This window comes from Balearica regulorum, chromosome 6 (genome assembly GCF_011004875.1).
Source record: "Balearica regulorum gibbericeps isolate bBalReg1 chromosome 6, bBalReg1.pri, whole genome shotgun sequence".
Classification (NCBI taxonomy): Eukaryota; Metazoa; Chordata; class Aves; order Gruiformes; family Gruidae; genus Balearica; species Balearica regulorum.
The window spans coordinates 9,646,384-9,660,405 of NC_046189.1; the positions used below are offsets into that span (position 1 = coordinate 9,646,384).

At 43.4% G+C, this 14,022-nt stretch overlaps 1 protein-coding gene across 1 annotated transcript in view; it reads right to left on the reverse strand.

The window, feature by feature from the left end:
* Positions 1-330: 330 nt before the first annotated feature.
* Positions 331-14,022, reverse strand: part of TMEFF2 (transmembrane protein with EGF like and two follistatin like domains 2) — a 130,473-nt gene continuing 116,781 nt past the window's right edge. Inside the window, exons 8-11 of the mRNA XM_075756208.1 lie at positions 8,926-9,049; positions 7,313-7,471; positions 2,045-2,131; positions 331-1,638 (exon numbers count right to left, since the gene is read on the reverse strand). Of these exons, the coding sequence (XP_075612323.1) occupies positions 1,542-1,638; positions 2,045-2,131; positions 7,313-7,471; positions 8,926-9,049 (467 nt within the window). The 3' untranslated portion in view covers positions 331-1,541. The remainder of the gene's footprint in view (positions 1,639-2,044; positions 2,132-7,312; positions 7,472-8,925; positions 9,050-14,022) is intronic.

A 14,022-nucleotide genomic window follows, 5' to 3' on the forward strand; every position in this document is an offset into this window, starting at 1 on the left:
CCCTGCTGACCCTGTGTGTGGGAGACAAAACCAGCAAGGACTGGGACAGAGAGTATTTTACAGTGGGTTTGAGCACAGAAACGTCCCTGTAGTCCAGGATCATGCCTGCTCGCTGCCTCTCTGCTGCGCACTCCTACTCTGCACCACACTCTTCTAATCGGCAAAGAAGCCTTGACGATCGGCGAGCGGGGGGCAAGGGCTGAGGAGCAGGGAGCCCCCCCCACCTCGCCCCAGCCCACGGCTCCGGGAAGCAGATGGTCCCTGCAGGGCCACCACGTGCCATCGTCTGCCCCGCTGCCTGCAAAAGCACCGCACTCCCACTCCCATCAATCAGCACAGACCAGGTGCCTGGAAGCATCTCTTGCCAATCGCCTTTTATTACCTTTAAAAAGCCAAGAAACCCAGAACAAGACAAAAACTGAGAGCGTGTGAACATCATGCAATGGATTCACTTTAAAGCAGGCTGGGAGGGGTGGGGGAGGAGACCAAAAGCCATGTTAGAGTAGAAGTATTGCTTCACCCGTGTCTGAAAGCCAGATTGGGTGGACTGTCACCGGTGGGGTGGTGGTGACTGTTGTGAGTGATCAGACCGATGCTGAAGCAGGAAATGGAAACACACTCATGGGCCACCATCCCAGGTAAGCCCAGATCTGATGCTGCCCCAAATGCAATTTCTTATGTGGTGATGACAGTGAGAAATACTCCTAACTCTTGTCACGGGTACTTTCTGCCTAGGCAGAGTCTCTTTGGAAAGGAGCGGCACAAGGAATACTGTTACAAGAGGTTTCTTAGTACGGTTATGTTACTTAGTGTGACTAGTACTCCACTAGTCAATTAGTGGAGTTGATGTCGGCCAGCAGGAGTGAAGTTACCACACTCTGCCCTTCAGTCTCACTCTGTCGTCTTCAAAATTCATAGCACAAACAACTACAGTAATATTAGCTTCTTGAAAGAATGTGTTTTGGAGAGTTTCAGCTACCATGGAAATAACTTTGCATCTTGTCCATCATGTGGATGTGACAAAACACATGCCCTTATTTTCCTGAGCTATAGCCAACATTTGAGTTCATTACATTTAATGGAGTAGGGTCACCCATAAAGTTATTCATAAGGTATTTTCTGAGTGGTTTTCACCTTCTCTTTGAAAAAATAAATTATATCAGCGTGTTCACGAGGTACAAATGGTGCTGGCATTTCAGCTGTTATTATGTTATTAACTTTTTTAACCTAATAATTTTCAATCAACAGTAAGAAGCAATTTTCACCCACTCCAGTGACCAGAGTTGGAGATTCTGAAAACCGTTCTTGTAGGGTTCACCTTGACAGACACCTAATTCCCTCCCAAATCGAAACATCACCCCCAACACTCTCATCATGGTTACCGAGAATTTCCATTTCCCCTTCGGTTAGAATTTAATTTAGAAGGCAAAGACTTCCTAAGCTATGGGAGAGTAAAGATAGATGGTATGGGAGAAGGCAGCTGATGAAATGTAGTTGACTCCGGATCTGAAATATTTTATCCCTCCTCAATGTAGGTTAAATTATTCTTCACCTTTCCCACATCCATAATTGTCGCTGATCTTGGACCAACTCAAAACCCTACTACTGAGTTCAGTAGACTCAAAATTGCCACTAGAACTGGAAAAAGAAAAAAAAAAGAAGAGATTTGTTAGTGTCCACATACAATATCCCAAGACTCTACACAGCTATGAGATACAGCAAATTTAAGAAAGGCAATTTTTTTCTCATCACTGAGTATTTATTATATATAACAAATACATGAAAAAGAAAAAACTATATTGTGTGATATAAATAGTTTATTTACATTACAGAAAAACATCAAGACAATGTATACTATTTCAAATATATCCATACATAATCAAATATAGCTGTAGTACATGTTCTCATTGGTGTAGATTACCACAAATGCAAGGCAACATGTGTAGATCTTGTCTTAATCTTTTGTCTATAATACTGTATTTTGTAGTCCAAGCTCTCTGCAGTTAGTTTTGCCATTGTGGAAACATGCGCTCTTTAAATTAACCTTGTCGATGCTCTTGTTGTGTTGTCTGAACTGTAGTGCCCTGTGTTTTGCTTCTGTCTGTGGATTCTGTTGCTCCTGGGACATTTCCTGGAAAAGAGAGTTGTGAGAATACACGGCTCTTAACAACGCGTCTGCTCGAGAGGTGGCATGGGTGGCAGGGGACGCGAGGGCGAGCGAGGCATCCTCTGGCCCTTGGCGCGTCTCCTCTTCAATGAAATGAAATGGGCTGGCTAATGCCAACAGTACCGCAAAAAACCCCACAAACCCCACAAAACATACTGTAAACAAAAATACAAAAATACAAAAAGGGAAATTTTAAGACTCCTGCTCCTTACTGGTGAGCAGTGGTGACTCTGCTGCATCGCAACAGCCCCAACTGCACCACATCTCCCATCTTTAAACACCGGATTTATTTTCAGCGAGGCGCAGGTGGAAGATTTAAGACAGTCTCATGCTCACCTGTTCGACGTCCCAGGTCTGTGAAGTATTTACAAAGTGGATGCGGGGGCTGCCTTTCTGAGAAGCTAAGCGTCCGCAGTCCCTATTAGTCTCCATGGAAATGCTCCATGCTCAGCTCATTAGCGAGCAGCTACTTTACTTACGGGTGCCTGCACCGCACTACGCTCCTCACACGGCTGCTCGACTTAGTGTGGAAAGTAATCACACTGGAAAGACCAAAATCTTATTTTCCTTTGGATGGCTGCGAAAGCAAATCTCTTCTGCCTCAGGACCTCACAGTGCTCCTCAGCAAGGGCACGTTTCAAGCTTTTACCTGCAGCAGTGTCAGCTATGGGGATGCTACGAAGCGTTTCCCCCTAATGGAAAGGTAATAGCGTGTTTCTGGCTTCCTCTCATGGAAAGGCACCCTTAGACAGAAAGCATGGAGAAGTTTAGCCCCAGGTGGAGGCCACAGGAGGTTCTAAGCAGCTGAAAGCCAAGGGGGTTACAGCAGAAACTGTTGGGCAAGCAGAACCACAGCAGGGTGACCAACACCCACTAAAAATGCTCATGATTTTTAGCATTTGTGGTACCAGTAGGAAAATGGTGAGCACAGAAAAACAACCAGCAATAAAAATGGTCCTTTACCCAGGGTGATCTAGTCAACATTTTGCACAGGAGGAGGAACAAGCTATTCCTAATTCGGCCACGCGTTTGTCCTCTTTCTTCAGCTGAAGCTCAGCACAAATTTTTAGCCCGGGTGCGCTTCATTCTGCCCTCCGTGTGGGCAGCTACATAAGAAAGTCTGAAACACTCTCTTGGAGTGGCATGACAGAAAGCCCCACGATACTCCAGACCATACCGACACAGGAAAAAATTCCCTTTGTATTGGGCAAAAACTTGTTTTCCTGTGACAGAAAGGCTTTCAGCAGCACCTTGTGAAACTCTACGGGTCATGCACCGGACAGAGCCCACCCTCTCAGTGCTGTGTCAAATCACTAACAGCAAAATAGAGTGAAATAAATTGTTACTAATCCCTTAAAATGAAAAAGGCCATTTATTGTCCTTTTGAATGGGAGTGATGCTATAGTTCTGTGACGTCAGCTGACAGGCTAAACAAGAGCATAAGGACTTTTGAAGCATTTCAAAATGCTGAAATACAATTATATAAGTGTCTAACAAAATATGGGTCAGATTGTCCTGACTTGCCTCACTTTTAAGCCAACAGGACCACCCCCTCATGAGAAACTGTATGGCTGTGCGCTATATTTTGCCTCGTTCCTTTCTTAGAAGCAGTAAAGTAGGCTGCTATCATTACTCCAGGAAAAATAAGCCTGCACCTCCAGCGCTCTCAGAGGTCACGGCAAAGCTTTCATTATGAAACTAATGCAGACTTTAGCTGGTTTGCGATTTCATGACAAACTCATAATTCACTGCGTGTTCCTAAAAAGGCGATCAAACTTTCTGAGTGAGTCAGGGAGCCGCTGTTAGCAAACACAGGGCTGATTCACTGAGCCGCGTGTCATGTGCACGCTGCCAGCCTCCCAGCCCCGACTGTCCCCAGGCGGCCTCTCCTGCCCATTCAGCCGGAGACCGCACAGCAGGACCTCGCAGCGCTCCACGGGAGGCAGCACCGACTGAGCTACCAGGGGTTCCTCCCGAGTCCCAGAGGATGAGGATTTGCAGAAGAAGCACAGCCCTGCTTTGCCCCAGTGCTCAGCCAAGCAAAGCGGAGTTAGGGAACCACAGTGGGCACAACCGGACTGGTTTTGTAAGAAACGTGGAGGTACCAGGTGGCTGGGGGATGCCCAGGATGGTCAGCAATCCCAGAGGATGCAGACGTGCATTCCCAGAGAATGGTGGATACTGACTGCTCCAGCTGGAAGCAAGGAGGTGTGCATCTCACAGGTGCTTTCCCAAAACCAACACTGACAGTATCTATACAGTCACTTAGTCCAAGGTTGAGAGAAATCAATTCAAACTTAGAGATTACTACAAATAAGAGGATGAAAAAGCATCTCTTAACCAAAAATGCCCATGTTTTAATTACATAATACAGTACGCTACCAATTGATGGAAGCCTGGAAAGGCTCCAGGGCCAAGTACTGACGCTATAACTGCTAAAATGCAATGCTATTGCATTTACAGGTAGGCTGTGTCTGAAGTGCATCTGAATTTCCTAGGAGGGGCGTTGGCATTTAACCAGTTTTTTAGACTTAATCATTTGCTAAAATTGAATGACAGCTTTTTCTTGGTCCATAACTCTTTAATCAAAAGTTCTTTGTAGTGCTCTGTGTGTGGGATTCATTCATTTATGAACACAGCAGTTATATCAATGTAAACTAGGTACTGGAGCACAGGCTGCCTGCCCTCCCTCCATTGAAGCTTCCTCGCAAGCTTGAGTTACTCACAATGTGATTCATAGCAGGTAAAACACATTATGCATTCATTTTTAATCAAGTTATTTCTCCACATAAATAAGCTGCTGTGACTAAACATTAGGGAAGCACTAAAAATGCAAAGCTGTAAAGAAAACTGCTGAGAATCATTATGACACTAGGCCATACCTATATTATTTACCATCCTCCTTCACTTTTATCATTGCTTCTCTTTTGCCTTACCCCTGAGCTAAAAGTCCTTGGGCATAGGGACTGTGCCTTGCTGCTGCACCTCCTTCCCCTCACACCTCTTGGCCTCTGGTCCCCTTCTCTTCCACCCTAGCTGCTTATTCCCATCGCTGGCACTAGCCGTGACTAGCCAGGTGGCCAACCTCATCAAGGAATCAAGCTGCTTAAAAACTAATCATCAGTTTTGTTGGTTGAGTTTTCAGCTGAACCTGTCCCCGACCGGGTTCATTGTGTGGCTACACAAATGCTCATGGTGGCACAAGAGCGCTGGCAGGACCAAGTGCCCAGGGGCCAGGGGAAGGGCAGCCCACCCCCGTCAGCAGCACAGCTCATTTATCCAGATTAAAGTGGCTGTGCAACAATGGCCCTGAAAGTGCCTGGGAAGTGCTCAGAGCCTTCCAGCAATGGAAGACATCCCATAGATTTGCACCACTGTACAGGTATGATTTTAAGAGGAACAACAGTAATGACAGCTAAAAGATTTACAATGGTAGTCTTATGAAGCCCGAATGCAGGGTTTGGACACAGTGCACCACTCATTTGATAAATTAATTAGGTGAAGGTGCACTGAAATGAGCAGCAAATAATTTGGCCGCAGCGGCCTCTGAGTAAAGTTGCCCTTCCTTCTCCTAGGAACCTGGTAGGGTGGCTTTAGTGCTTTCAAGGGTTCAGGGTGTAGAGTTCAAACCAGTATAGTCAGGTTCTCCAAAGCAGATGACTTCAAAACCTCAATTACTTATGCATATGCTGCCACAAGGCTCTCTTGTCATGTGGATTTCTCTTAGACCACTTAAGAGTACACTTTTGCAAATGGATCTTGAATCATTATGCTGGGATGGAGGATGCTCTGCAGTAATTACATACATTACAGAAAAAGTCAAAAGATCATATTAACGTGGTTACAAAGTGTGCGGGAAAAGGTACCATCTATGTATGAAACCAGCGTGATGGGTAATTTGCATTACAGTACCACATCACTCGGAGCACGCTGTCTTCATTCTTCAATATAAAGTACTCTGCGTTACTGCGTCAAGGTGACAAAACTAGAGTCACTCGACAAAATGATACAGAGCATTTGTTCCATTATCAGTTACTACACCATCTTCTTTTTCTTACTACACATTACACCTTTGGTTCTTTGAATTACTTCCGTGAATATCACCACAATATACTCTATTGCCTCATCTGGCATTTACCATTGAGTTGATGGACTGAGCCTGGCCAAAAAGGTAGCTAAGTTTCACCAGATGGTTTTGGTTTATGCTGTTAGGCCAGAGAAGGACTTAGGACTTTTTTTTTTTTTTTGGTCTTTTCTCAAACAAATACTACACTTGTCTTCCAATCAGGTAGTGCAACATAGGGACTGAGATATATTTGAGGTTTTATTTTCTGCAGAGGTATGATACCTGGCTTTTATCTTTTTGTCTTTTTAAAAGAAATGTATTTCTAAAGGAGTGATTTATCAGTGTTGCTAGCTGAGTGAATTTAACCTCGTGATTTCTGAGAGAAGCCTGAAGATGCCTGAAGTTCAGAATTTACCCCAAGCCCTCCCAGAGAGAGTAACACAGTTCAGTAGGGAAATAGAACAGCACGTGTAGGAGGGGAAGGATTGCATTAACCCCTCTTGTTCTGAGGGGCTGTCATTTCCATTCAAACCACCCTTTCCTCATTAAAGAAAAAAAAAAAATCGTATATGGCTTGGTGTGTCACCATCTAGTGAAGACCTTAAACATGTGCGGTACCTTTGAACATCTATACAAGCCTAATGAAATCATTTAATCAATGGGGTTGCAAACAGGCTTAAAAGTTTGCATGCTTTGCCTGATTAGGACTAAGGGAATGGGCCCTTGAGGAAGCCAGATGGAGATATGATTAGTTTTATTAAGTGTTGATCCAGCTGCTGTATTTATATTCCCCTTATTTATATGAACAATATTTGTCCAAGCATCTGAATACAAAATAGGAAACTTCATTTGCTGTAGGCACTGTTGCTACCTAAGTTTGATTAAGATGGAAGTAAAAATTCAGTCATAATAATGAAGCAGCACTGGCTGGCTGGACCAGACACTATCTTCTGTTTGTGGGTGAATTAAACAGCAGTTGTTATCAGTAGTGTCACTGCAGAAATCTGTATAATCAGCGCACAAAGTAGGAAAAACAAAAGTCTTTTCTTTTTCTATTGCAAAGTACCAGAGATACTGACCTTGTAATACAGAGGACTACAACACAGATGATAGCAATCTGGATGGTTCCAATCACAGCTGCTATTAAGACATACTGAAATCGTACTGGACCTGGAACCACGTATAAAACGCTGTAGTCCTTTTTTTCACAGTGTTGTCCAGTATAGCCGGCATCACATCTGAAATAAAAAAATATTTTTCGCAGTTATACTTGCTCCTTTAAAAGAATGCAAAAAAAAAATTATATCTGAAAAAAAAAAAATCAGTAGCCTAGGCATAAGCTTATGTGTTTTTTTGCAGGATGGGCCCCCGCCATAGACAGCACCTCTCAGAGGGAAGACTTCAGGTCCTCAGTGTCACCACGGTCTGCAAGAGTGAACAGCACTGCGATAGTGCCAGGAGGTGCCCAGGGACTGGGACTCATCTAGCATCAAGTGCAGCCACTCGTACGTTGTGATGAGAATCCATTTAGTTCCTTGCACAACATATTTTAGATCTCTTTCTTTGGGAGGTGGGGGAGGGTGAAAAGCCATCTAGTTGTGGCTCCTTATGCAGATTACCCCTAAGGAGGTGATAAGCAATCATCCAAGCTCCATATGAAACGTGATTAGATGTTCCTGCAAGTGGATACATCATTTACATTTTGTCTGGTTGCTATAAAAAACCCCTCTGTTGATGCTGCAACCATCCACCCCAATGCCGCCTGCTGTGCTGCTCACCAGTTCCCCTCCTGCAGCCTGACATCTCCCTTCTGTGATTTTGGGGGACAAATAGTGATTTTCCCATTTTAGCTCTTGCCCTGTTTCTCCTAAAAAGCCCCAGCAACAAGATGCAAAAATGGCAGTAGCAGCCACAAGAGACTGCGCCAGATTGCTTGGGCTCCTCTCAGAAGTGTTGGGGGGGCACTGACCCTGATGGGTTAAGCCTTGGGCTTCCACCCTTTTCGTCTCCTGCATTCCCACAGCAGCCAGCAGCTTGAGGAAAGGACATTTTTCCAGCTGAATGGAGAACCTAAACCACAGCAGCTGCAAAGAGCAAAACATGCCCTGGCTGCTTGTGAGAGCTGGGAGAAGCTGCCTTGAGGTTCTGCCCTGGGGGATAAGTCTGGTCCGTATCTTTGCTCTCTCAGGCCGCTGGTTGGACTTCAGAAGTAATATCCCCACCTCTGCAGGGAGGCGTTCACCGCAGAAACGAGCTTTCGCTATTATGGCTCCTCCCTGCCCTGCCCTCCTCCAAAGCCACCTCCCGCAAGAAGGAGCCACCTTTGCCCAAGCTCGCTGCCCCATGAGCATCACTCCTGCCACAGCAGGGATGCATCCCTGGTGTCTCGCCTCCTCGAGACTGAGAAGGCTACCTAGTGGCTGTCTGAGCCCTTTGTGAAGTGCTTTTCAAAATATATCTAAATGTAGCTGAAAGTTACTGAATGTTTTTATAATCAAATAACATTGTGCATAACTCAATACACTTTTGCCACATAAAATGGGGACTTTGTTGAATAATTTAAGTCTAATGGGTTTTGTAGCGTAAAGGGCCATGGTTACCGTTCTTTTCCACAGTTTGTCTAGATTAAGTGTTTTTGTATGTCAATATTTTCATGTGTGTAGCCTTTCCTCCTTGGTAGAAGAAGAGTTACCTGCAAGACGGTTCCAGCATATTAGTGGAGTGCTCACACTTGCCGTGCATGCAGAAGCCATTGTAATGCTCTGGACAAGGGATGTAGATCCCTCTTGCACTTTCTTCCAGTTTATTTGCATTCTCTGTGAACACAGGTGAAGGGAACATTAACCTGACAATGCAGGACAACATGAAATGATGGAAAGAACTCAAAGTATAAAAAAAAAGGAAAAATCAGAAGGACAAGATGTGAAAGATGGGAAGCAATAGCAAGGGTGTGCACCTTGAAACAGGTAGGCCAATGTAGATGCAAAGCTTTGCAAGGTTTGCTGTCGTTCTTTTGCATATCTAATTTCTGTCAGAGATACCAGAAAAAATAATTTGACTATTCAAAAACTGATTACAGAACAGCACATGAAAAATGCCTGATCATTTCTGTTACCCTCTACAGACTGTCTCCTTGCACCCAGGCAAGGCTAGGAGGAAGACTCTGGATATTTGCATGCAATATACCATGACAATATATTTGGTGATTCAATACAATGTATTCAGAAACGTAATTTTATGGCTTAAGTAGAAGAGCAGGAGTCCAGAGCTGAAGTTTATCATCAGTGCTGCACACCTGTACCCCAGAGCCTGCTGGCCTCCTCCCCGTCCCACAGCACGGGAACCTTTAAACTAGTTTGACTTTCTGTGCCTGTTAAATAGTCGCTGAGACTGCAAATCCTGGAAAATCTTTCCCTCCATGTATCCAGGAAAATGGAGGCTTCGTTTAGTTTTGAAACAGGTATGTGCTCAACACTTACATCATGGGCTGAAATGCAGAGTGTTACTTGCAATAAACTCATGTGAATTTTGCAGGCCACCGAGCTGTTAATTAATCTGGGTAATTCGGGCAAATCCTTCCATTTAACCAATACTTATGATATCTCTAATGGTAGAAATTCTTTTTCTGTGATAGTATCATCTAGCCACAATTAATTAAAAACAGAAGAAAAAAAATCTCATGATAGATGTCTGAGGAAACGTAGTTTGCACACAAATAAGTTGAAGCATTTGTGTCTTCCAAAGGAAGTCCCCAAGTGTTACGAAACAATTGCAATTTGTGTTCTGCCTCCAAGCCAGTCATGACGGCAGTCGGTATGCTTAGGTATTATCCCACCTTTGGGAAAAGTGTGTGCGGCAGATCCAAGATTCAGATTTTCATAATGAATTTCATTCCTGTCACTGCTGTCCAAGAGTTTTAAGAGTCTCTCACAACTTGCACTAGTAAAGTTGGTTATATTGTCCTTATGTTAAAACAGGCGAGGACAAACTCTCAGCAACCGAGAATGACAAGTCAACCTCTACATCCCTCTAGACAACATTAACATCTCTTTCGCTGTTAGGACTGTCAGGACATTTCAGCATAAGTGCTAAATTCTCTTCTTGGGAAAGATGAAGAGAACAGGGATGAAGAGATGGGAGGCAGCAATACCAGACTTATGTCACAGCCCCAGCTCTGTTTTCTAAACCTCAGGAAAAAAATTGCAGCAAACATGAATGCACAGCCTATGAAGTCATAAACCTAACAAACAGTATTTAAATTCCATCTTTTTTATTAAAGAGAGGAAATTTCATTCACGTGCTTCCACGAGATACCCCAGCCTGCAGGTCCCCAGAGAGGTACAACTGGCACTGAACTAAGTGGCACTGGACTACTTGCCAGATAGTCAGCTTTCTGTCAGCTACCTCTGCACTACGGACCACTACTGCATCTTTTCAAACGCATGTACACTGAACACAAACCTGCCTGCCTCTCCTGGTTCCCTGCTTACGTCGGGATATCTGTGCGAGGCGCCATGAGGGCTGTTAATGACAATGCAGCGCAGAAGAGGGCATCAGGTGCAGTGACGATTCCTGGGCTTGGGGCTGACGGCTGTCTCTGGGACGGCACAGGCAGGGCAGGATGACAGGAGGCATGCTGTAGGTGTGGCATAACCTCCTTTGAGAGCTTGCCCAGGAATTTCTGCTACTGGGAAGAGCTGGGAGTAGAAGGTCCCTTTGGTCTGGCACTAAACATTTTGGCTACCTATCACCCTCTAGGTGAGGCACTGGCTACCAGCATGTGAAATATATGCATAGAGTTATTATCCCACCAGGACTCATGTACATTCCTTTTTCCACCTGGAAATCTTCCTGGAACAGAACATATGCCAGCCCAGTGCACACAAGTAGATCCTGAAGTGCTCAGGACTTGTTGAACTCCACACACATGCAGTGATCATCTGTGCACCACGCCGATGGCTTCTGGGTGTGCTGGACCTCTGCTATGGTCCACATTCAAATATATGTCTGTCCTGAAAACTGTAGCAAGAAATACAAGATCCTTATTAATACACATTTTTTCTTTTGTGGAAAATATTATGCTGTTTCCTTCATCTGTTCCATTAGTGGGAGTCTGCTTCCTTTCTGAAGAACAGGAGATGGGGGTGTGTGTGTGTCTATATATCTCCAATCATTCCTCCTCAGGTACCAAGACATCTCTGCGACGTCCGTGCGCCACCACCAACCAGCTTGAGAATCCCTCCTCTCTCAGATGAGCCAGCAGTGTTGCTAAAATGGTAGGATACCATTTGGTTTCTTTTTTTTTTTAAGGCATACTTCCAGATGGTGAGGGAAATAGTTACTTTTAGGACAGACTAATCCGCTAGGACGTGAAAGGGGGACCAGGACCTCTCCCAGACTTGCAGATGTTCTCACTGTGTGTAGGCTGTAGGGCTGGTAAAAAGAGGAATGATTTCTCCTCTTCCTGCAATCATGTGGGTAGAAACCGTGTTTTCTTTAAAAAAGGTCTCTAGCATACTTTAAAGTAAATCTAGGATCCTGCAGAACTTGTAATTACACCTCTAAGTGTAATGTTATGATGAAAAAGGCTTTACTGAATCAAAAATGAGATGGCCCAAGCTTTGCTAGCACTTATAGGATAAATGCTTGTCATCTGGCTAGGAAGAGACCACAAAACTTAAGACACGGATTGTATGTAGTTCTTCATTTTGACTAATGCCTCCTCTAAAAGAGTTAGGGATTGAACATTAGGGATTGAACATAAAGGCAGACAGGGGGGAAAAAAAAAACTTGGTTTTAGTTTGATCTGCCATTTTGGTCGTTCAAAAGACAGACCACGATAAAAGCATCACTTAGCTCAGACTAAGAAGTTCCCCTCTTCCAGCACATTTTGAATTCACCCAAAAGATTTCCCTGCCTCAAAACAGGTTATTTTTCTCATTACATAAAACATCTCTTCAGATTCAAAATAGAGACCCAAGCACCAAGATAAGATATGCTTTAAAAGTATGTTAAAACTGACTGCTCTCATTTCTGAAGGATCTGAGCACTTTTCAGTAATCCAGCCGATGAGATACTAACTCTCATGAATGCATCAGAAGGTTTACGTCACTATGAAACAAGAACTATAAATCATTTCTAAAAAGAGAGGATATGAATAAAAAAAACATAGAATGTTTAAATTATGAAGGAAATAAGAACTGTACAAAGTTTTAAAAAAAATTAAGCTAAATGAAATAAATTAAGACTTCCCCCCTTATTATAATTTTGGATTATTTATAAATTCAGTCCTGGAGGCAATCCACACAAATCAGATTATAGTATCGCTAAACTAAGGAGCCCCTTCACCACAGGAACCTCACGCCTACAGGGAGCAAAGCTTAAGTACAGAGTTACCACCTTTCCAAGCACAGCAGATCAGTATTCATCAAGCAAGGACACAGACCAAATTCAAAGTTACTCAGGTTTCAGTAATGTTAAATTCAGTAACTCCTCTTCAAACATTAGATTTGCTGCATTGTTATTGGCAACTATGCGCGAAAGTTTTATTTGCACCAAAAAGACAGATTTGTAACTTCTTGTGATGGCTAGAAGTTGAGACAGAAGCTGTAAAGCCGAAAGATAAAAATGGGACTGACTGGGTCAGTCTCTCCTATCTCTGGACAAACGTAATTCCTATCACATTTCTCAAAATGCTTCTCCTTTTTATTTTAAAAAGAACTACAGCCTCACCCTTCAGATCAACTGTATTCACAGATCTTTTTCTCAAAGCATTTTTCTGATAGAAAACGCCACTTTGATGAAGCCAACATCTTTCGCATTTCTGCAACATTTTTTGCATCTTTAGCCTAACATGACATTTCATATTGTTCACATCTTTTGTTAGTGCCAGAACATGACATGATAGCCTATCATATAAGATATACTAGTCAAAACAGATTATTTTTAAATGCATTGAGGCCAGATGCTACTTTGTGTAGACTGAAACAGCTTATCATCTTGCTTACTAGAAGAGTCTCCCAGTTGAACACTTGCTCTCCAAGCTTTCTGTGGATGGCAGGGAGATGCTGAGACGATGAGCTATTTCGCTAGGGTAAGAAAACGGATCCTGAGAAGTTATCCAGTGTGACTGACCACCCACTCAGTGATCTTGCTTCTTCTGATGGATCATCTTCTGAAATGTTAAATAAATTATTTAAAGCTATCTTGTCTAAATTCCTTAATATCTGTGGCTGTTCCTGTCCTCCGTTAAGACGGAGTGGAAGAATAATTTCAAACATATTTTGTATTCTTTGAATTTCTGGTTTAGCTACATGTCTTTCCTTCTGTTTTTGGAAGCTGAATGTGTACCATTAGGATTCTGAGGTAAATATTTTAGTGAAGGTTGAAATTCAAAAGCCGAAACAGTCTGCCCGGTTGCAGGGCTCAACTCTGCAAGTGATGAAAACAATGCCAGATTGTTCTCTGGGCAGCCCTCGCCGGTCCCCAGCTCCTGTCTGAGCTAGCGTGGAGCTACTGTTACACAACTGAACATGTGGAGTAGTGCCGCTGACAAACTAATAAATCCATTAGTGCCCTTGATGAGGATTAGATGAAGTACTGCCTGGAGTGCCCAGAAAATTCTTTCCAGACAGAAGTTCATGCAATCCACTTTAGAGAAATTACATAAAATTCTAGGAAAAAATAGGATTCTTATGTCCAAAAATTGACTGCCAGGCACTTAACAATCAGTTCTGCAGGGCTGATAATTCTGTCACTCTTTATGTTTGAATCGGTGAGACTTTCTAGG